This window comes from Miniopterus schreibersii (assembly GCF_964146895.1).
Source record: "Miniopterus schreibersii genome assembly, chromosome: 16".
NCBI classification, from domain to species: domain Eukaryota; kingdom Metazoa; phylum Chordata; class Mammalia; order Chiroptera; family Miniopteridae; genus Miniopterus; species Miniopterus schreibersii.
The window spans coordinates 39580737-39588534 of NC_138116.1; the positions used below are offsets into that span (position 1 = coordinate 39580737).

The 7798-nt window shown below is 50.2% G+C and overlaps 1 protein-coding gene across 4 annotated transcripts in view; it reads left to right on the forward strand.

Moving 5' to 3' along the window:
* MAP2K4 (mitogen-activated protein kinase kinase 4) overlaps positions 1-3787 on the forward strand; it is a 110327-nt gene extending 106540 nt beyond the window's left edge. For all 4 annotated transcript variants that reach the window (XM_081115820.1, XM_081115822.1, XM_081115821.1 and 1 more), the window contains one exon: positions 1175-3787. In XM_081115820.1, the coding sequence (XP_080971946.1) occupies positions 1175-1288 (114 nt within the window). In that variant the 3' untranslated portion in view covers positions 1289-3787. The remainder of the gene's footprint in view (positions 1-1174) is intronic.
* Positions 3788-7798: the final 4011 nt, after the last annotated feature.

Here is a 7798-nt window from a genome sequence, read left to right on the forward strand (position 1 = left end):
TTAGAGGAGCTGTGAAAGAAGAATACTGAGAGGGGTGGAGTATGAGAGGGTGGGTGTGCAAGGCAGGTATGGGGCTCCAGGCTTTGGAGAGAGTAGTTTAGATGTTCACAGGATACATTTCTGTTGAGTTTCTTTTGGAGTGGGGGTCAGAGGATTGAAACTGAATCTTTTCTGTTCTGGATTCACTTTACGCCTGGGGAAGTGGGCCATTGGGGTATATGTCTGTGTCCTGACTAGCACCTGGAATTCATGTAGTTCTTGGTTCTCACACTGCAGAGGAACAACAGTGCTGTCTGCCTTAGCTTTGTTCCCTGGTACCCAGATTAGTTCCCAACCTCACCACCAGGTGGCTCCTCCAGATCCCAGCCACCAGGCAGGCCCAGCACTGACGCACCTCCCAGAAGTGCAGCCCACCTCCACTGACACACCTCCCAGAAGTGCAGCCCACCCCCACTGACACACCTCCCAGAAGTGCAGCCCACCCCCACTGACACACCTCCCAGAAGTGCAGCCCACCCCCACTGACACACCTCCCAGAAGTGCAGCCCACCCCCACTGACACACCTCCCAGAAGTGCGGCCCAAACCCACTGACACACCTCCCAGAAGTGCGGCCCAAACCCACTGACACACCTCCCAGAAGTGCGGCCCAAACCCACTGACACACCTCCCAGAAGTGCGGCCCAAACCCACTGACACACCTCCCAGAAGTGCGGCCCACCCCCACTGACACACCTCCCAGAAGTGCGGCCCAAACCCACTGACACACCTCCCAGAAGTGCGGCCCACCCCCACTGACACACCTCCCAGAAGTGCGGCCCAAACCCACTGACACACCTCCCAGAAGTGCGGCCCACCCCCACTGACACACCTCCCAGAAGTGCGGCCCACCCCCACTGACACACCTCCCAGAAGTGCGGCCCAAACCCACTGACACACCTCCCAGAAGTGCGGCCCACCCCCACTGACACACCTCCCAGAAGTGCGGCCCACCCCCACTGACACACCTCCTGGAAGTGCAGGCTTTGCTTGCTGCTCTGAGCCAGTGCTACAGTGTTTCGAAGCCATGCTGGTGGAGCCTTTGGTTCTAGGCTCTATCAAAACTGGGAAAGTTCTGTGTTCTCTGATACGAATTTTGATATTTTTCTCTTTTTTTTGGTCCACTTTTCTTGTAGAAACATCCCTTTATTTTAATGTATGAAGAACGTACCGTAGAGGTTGCAAGCTATGTTTGTAAAATCCTGGATCAAATGCCAACTACTCCCAGCTCCCCCATGTATGTCGATTGATGCCGCTGCTACGTCAGACTCTAGAAAAAAGGGCTGAGAGGAAGCAAGACGTAAAGAATTTTCACCCGTATCACAGTGTTTTTATTGCTCGCCAGACACCATGTGCAATAAGATTGGTGTTTGTTTCCATCATGTCTGTACTCCCGTCACCTAGAACGTGCATCCCCGAAACACCCGCTGATCTCAGTGTTAGTGCTGGTCAGAGACCTCATCCTGCTCTTTCCTGTGGACACACTCATGAAGCATGGAAGTCAGTACGATCAATTTGTTGACTGTGATTAGGTCACATCTTAAATTCATTTCTAGACTCAAAACCTGGAGACACAGCTACTGGAGTGGTATTTTGTCAGACTTCCAAATCCTGGGAGAACGCAGTGATGGGCGTGCTGTGTCTGAACGTAGACTCGGGCGTGGGGAGAAGAGCTTGCACGGCCAGCGAGACACATTGCCTTCTGGGGCTGAGACAGGAGGATTTCCGTTCTTCACCAAGTGCAATAGATTTACTGATCTGACGTTCTGTTGCTTTATCGTCACAGTCGATGTTCGGGGATCGACTTGCTCAGCCAATTCCTGTTTGAAATATCATTTTAAATTAGAATGAATTTATCTTTACCAAAAACCATGTTGTGTTCAAAGAGGCGAACATTAAAATATCAAGACAGGACAGAATGTGTTCTTTTCTCCTTGGCCAGTCCTTCTGCTCTTCATTGGGAGACTTAGGAGTCTGCCACTTGTCAAAGAAGGTGCTGATCCTAAGAGTTGTCACTCAGCATTGGTGTGCTGCCAGTGTGAGGCTCCACCTGCCACAAACCATCGGGACTGACAGAAGAAAAAGTACAGAGGGCAACGTTTACAGATGTTTTTAATTCTAGTATCTTATCTGAACAACTTGTAGCAGCTTCACATTTCCCCTTTGTCCCGAGCCCGATACTTTAGCCATCAAAACTCACTACCAGGGAGAAGTAGCGAGGAGCAATGTGCCTTGATTGATTAGATAACAATTACTCGTAGGCAGCAAAAGACCAAATCTCAGCTGTTTGCCATCACTGGTCCAGGTCTTTGGTTTCTGAATTTCTTTCCCTGCCTGTGTAGTCTATTGCCACTGTGTGACCTCTGCTTTAATCCAATATTTCGCCTTTTTCCCCCCATATCAAAAACCTTTATAATTACCAGGGATGTTCCTCCCCAAGGATTTCTAGCCCTAAACCTCTCACATGCCCCAATGTTTAAAGGCTGAGAGACACGGGGCTCAGTCGTGTGGTAGGTGATGAGAAAGCATCTTTCTAGAAACACGTGACCCAATGTGGACCTGAAGCGACAGTCTTAGATATGCTCAGCACCTGCAAGAATCTCTAGAAGGTCACCGTCGTTTCTTGGAATTGGAATTCTACAAAAATCCCCAAACAGCCCCAGAGTAGTGATGAGGCCGTTGAAGTCTGCTGCCCTTCGCTTGCTTCCTCACTCACCCATAGCCAGGTTCTCCTGGGCTTGCTCTGCTCCCTGGCGCGGGCACTGGGCGCCACGCAGCACTGTGAGTGGCTCAGGCGCACTGGAATAGAAAGCAGCCGTGGTCGGCGACGGGTGATGCCGTCACTGAGCCACACGGGGCAGGTATTGCTGTGTCTCCTCCCAGAGTGACAGTCATACACACTAAACAATAAAGGGAGAATGGTGCTGTTTTAAAGTCACATCCCTGTAAATTTCAGAATTCAAAAATGATTTATTGCTTTGGTCCACTTGCCTAATTTTCCTGTTTTCTCCCCATGGCATCCTAAACCTTAGACTCACAGTGTTCTGCAAGGAAGCATCGTTGTGTGGCTTCCTTTACCCACACCAAGCCATCCTCACGTCTCCCAGGGACCGAGGAGTTTGTTCCCTGCTGTCGATCTCCCGTCTGGCTCAGCGTGGGTCACTTTGCATTGTACACATGGAGATCAAAGCAGTTCTGACTGTCCAGGAGCTGATCTGACGTGCTGTTGTGTGGATGACCACATAAAAGGCAATTTTAGTGTATTAATCATAGATTATTATAAACTATAAACTTAAGGGCAAGGAGTTTATTACAATGTATCTTTATTAAAACAAAAGGGTGTATAGTGTTCACAGACTGTGAAAATAGTGTAAGAACTGTACATTGTGAGCTCTGGTTATTTTTCTCTTGTACCATAGAAAAATGTATAAAAATTATCGAAAAGCTAATGTGCAGGGATATTGCCTTATTTGTCTGTAAAAATGGAGCTCAGTAACATAACTGCTTCTTGGAGCTTTGGAATATTTTATCCTGTATTCTTGTTTGAATTCCTCCTCTATTTAAGATATATACATGGAATCGAAGTGTTTATGTAATAGTTCTATCCTTTTGCCTGCAGGTCAGTTGTAATAAATCTAGGATGTGATGATGACTTTGTAATTTGATTTTCTGAAGTCAGACCCTGAGAGGGAAAATTGAGTAAATTCCATTAAATTATCGTGTGTTTCACACTGAGGAAGCTTCTCTTCTGGAGCGTTTACGGCTTTTCTTTTTCTCCTCTCGTGTGGTTGCTGTCACTTCGCTTCCTGCTTGAGCAGGTGGGAGGCTGTCCCTGAAGTGTGATTCTTTGTTGGGTGCCCTCCTTGCCCAGCTGCTTAGTGCCAGGAGAAAGGGCCCTGCTCTTCCGCCGGGCGTGGTGGCGTCCCGCCCGCTGGCCCGCTGTCTGCCTACCAGCCAGGCTTCCTGCCCCTGCTGCTGGGCGTCCGCCTCAGCTCGGATCGCAGCCGCCACGGCTCCCTGAGGAGGGCACACCGGGCGGTTCATGGGGGGAGGCCTGGGAAGTGAACAAAAGCCGTGGAGCCCTGGGAGCGTTTGGAGAGGACACCGAAGTGTCAGCACTGGATGTGTCTGTCAGTGAGCAAACCCTGACTTGTGACCGTACGTTAACTCGGCACCTTACCCTCTTTCTGTGCCCCTCCTGCTCTGGCCTGAGGCAGGCGCACCACTGCAGAACCCGGGGTGGGGAGTAGCAGACGTACCCCAGGGGAGCCTGTGGCTCTGGGGATCCTGGCCTCTTCCTGAGCCGGAGCTGCCAGGGCCCTCGCTGAGAGCGGACTCGGTGTCAGGAGACAGGGAGACTGTACTTCATGTTTTGTGGACAGTGCAACTATTTGTTAACCGCATTTGGTCCTCACTGTAGTCTCCAAAGTCAGGTTGTAGTCTCCCCTTTTAGATATGAAAAAAGCACATGCAAAACCCCCGAAACCAAGGCTTCCGGAATTGAAGCTCTGACCCCGACGGGTAGGGGGAGCTGAGATTCCAGTCCAGCCGCGACACCTCGTTTCTTAGGGAATTCGTAAGTGATTAATTTAAAACACCTGACAGAAGTGTGGCAGTGAGAAGCAGAGCTTCAGTTGGGGGTAACCCGAAGGTTCCTAAGCCTAACCAAGGCCTGCTTTACCCTGGAAATGAGCTCACGTCGAGCTTCTGGAGGCTCGGTGGCCCACGGCAAGGCAGCGGAGTAGAAGGCAATTCCCTGAGAACCAGCCAGAGAAGCTCTACCTAGTTCTTAAGTGGGCACCTGAGACTTCAGTGTCCCCGTGAGCGTGATGAGTTGCGTCAGTCACTGAGGAGGGGTCAGGCAGGCAGGGATCTGAGGTGGCTCTTTAGTCTGTCAGAGTGCCCGGTCGCTCACTGGTTTCTCACAGCTGTCAGCTGCTGGAGCAGCCAGTGCCGGGACCCCTGCAGCCCCGCCTCACCCGCCGAGGTGGCTTCGTGTCCCAGCTCTTGGCCGGGGTGTGCATCAGTCACATTGCAGCCTCTGTGCTTAGTACTCAGAATGTGAGGACAGAGAACCTAAGAACTGTTCATTTTGGATTTGTGGGTTAAGTGGTTTGAGGGGAAACCCGATCAGCATAGCGACTGAGGGTTTCCGCAGGAACCACAGGGAGTGCCAGTCATCACGGTGACTCTGAGGGTGACTGCAGGAACCACGGGGCGTGGGCAGTTGGTCCTAGACCACGTGGTGTAGGGATCACCTTCAGCGTGGGAGGCGTCCGCTTCCGTGTATCTCCTGGGAGTTGGCTGTAGGCTGAAGCGATGCATTTTTGGTCTCCATCTTTCGGGTAAATGAACGTCCAGGGATTCTCATCTCAAACCTGGGCAGCATCATAAGGGTTCATGGTTCAGTATCTACAGTAACATTTGTTGTTGTTTTTCTGATGATATGCCAAAGTGTATTTATACTTGTTAAATGTAAAACATGATTCTGCTATTTAAAATTGTCCGCGGAGCATAGTATAAAGTCACAGTTGAGTAATCCCAATGTGTAACGGATCAAGTGTTCTATCTGCATTTGAGATTTTTGTCTACAAAGTGTTTTACAGAAGAACTGTGAGGTATGATTGCTTTTATCACACTTGCAGGGTTAACGTGAGCACCACCCTGGGGCTAGGCAGGCTCCTGCTGCCTCCGTCCACACAGGGCGCCCGTCCCGAATGACTGGGAAATTTGCTAAAGGCAGTCAGTACATTGCTAGGGGTCAGCGCTGGTCAAAGCACCAGGGCTCTCGCTGCTTTGCTGAGATTTTTCTCATGAAACCATGTGCTTCCTAATTGACAGTTACATGCATTGCAAGGTTTGGTTATAAAACACCTAGATAGATCCCCCCCCAAATAAATGCATGTTACATGCATGTGATTCCTGCCAGTTTCATGGACTCGACACTTAATTCTAGCCCACGTGGCATTTCACAGTTTAATTTCTTGTTTTGCAAGAATGGACCCTAACCTACTTTTGCCTGTTTTTAGAAAGTAAATCCATTTTCAGAGGATGAAGAATTGCTTCAACTGAGGGCAGGGGAAGGGTAAGAACTTCCTAGAAACAGCTTTTGTTCCTGATGGTGTCAGGGCGTTTCTTTGAAACTTGCTTGGCCGGTGTGGCTCAGCGGTTGAGCACGGACCTAGGATCCAGGAGATCAAGGTTGGATTCCCGGTCAGGGCACATGCCCGGGTTGCGGGATCGATCCCTAGAGGGGGCGTGCAGGAGGCAGCTGATCGATGATTCTCATCATTGATGTTTCTCTCTCTCTCTGAAATCAATAAAAAAAAGAAATTTGCCTTCTCAGTACATCTTTCCCTTCACCTCTGCTTTCAGTTAGCAACCAGGTCCTGATTACATTCCTGAGTTTCCCCCTCCGCCCCTCCCCCCGTTGCCATTGCTCACTGCCTCCCTCCCTCCTGTTACCCCTCAGCCCTGCCCGCTGCCCCTCGGCGTCCTGAAGTGTAATGGAATCGCTCAGTCCTGTTTCTGCCTTTAATGAGTCCCTGGGCTATGCGAGAAAAAGGCCACGTGCTTACGGTTTTAAATGTATAGTTTTATTTAATCCTCAACACGGGAGGAGCCATGGTCTCCATTTTAAAGGTGAGGCGGGGGCTCACTGCCTGTAGTAACCTTTGCCCTGTCGCAGAGCCGGGGGGTCTGGAAGGGGCGGCGGGTCGTGATCACCCAGGGCATCGGACGTCACGCCGAGGGTGAGCTTTGCCTCCTAAGTGCTGGAGCACCAAATGGGGTTTTAAGCAAGAAGATGGCTCGCCCTGACTTGCACGTTGGGAAAGCTGTTTCAGTGCCTGTGTAGCCTGGGCCGGGAGTGGGGAGGCTTGAAGAGCAGTTAAGAAACCTGCAGTATCCGAGGCAGAGGCTGGGGGGCTAAGGGAATGGAATCGGGAATGGACAGGAGGACTTACGTGATAACAGGGTGTGGCGTTAGCTAGGCTGACCCATGATCCGGTGTGTGGGGTGAAGGGGGTGGAGGTCTGGAAAAAGTCTTCTCGGGCGTGGGCGACTCAAGTTGCTTTACGGACTCTGTGTGCCTTTCACAGCCTTTCGGGGTCGCCCACACCTGCTGTGCCCTCTCGGGCCCCCTTGTTGCCTAAACTGGTTCCTTCTGTCCGCAGTTCTTTTCTTGTCTTTTGAAGGCACCTACTTATTTAAGACCTGGGTTAAATGTCACACCCTCTGGAAGCCTTTCCCATTTCTGTCCTCTGAGCTCAGATCACTTCTTTTAAAACATAAATCTATGCAGCATTTAATCACATTTTGTTATATTTACTTGTCCCTGTCTTTACTTGACTGTGAGTTATTTGAGGTCAGTCTCAGTCATCTTCATGGCCCAGTGGATCGCGAGCCTGGCTGTCATGCAGCGAGAGTGCTTTCCTGTTAAAAGGCCAGGAAGCCTGGTTTCTCACGCTTCTTGAAGACAGAATTTCATTCTATTGAGCCTACCTGATTTTCCCTAAAACAATGCAAAGTAAGTTGGAATGGGTTTTTATATTCATGGCATATCTCTACTGAAAGAAAAGAAGTGACCTTTAGGTCATAGTGGGGGCTGTCCCACCAGTCAATAGTCAGCAGCCAAATTTTAGGTGCTCAGGAAACAGAAGTAGTCAGCTGTCCGTAAGAAAGTACTAGTGACTGACTCTTTCTCACAGGATATTAGATTGGATGCCAGTAATGATACCCCCGATTGAAGTAATGACACG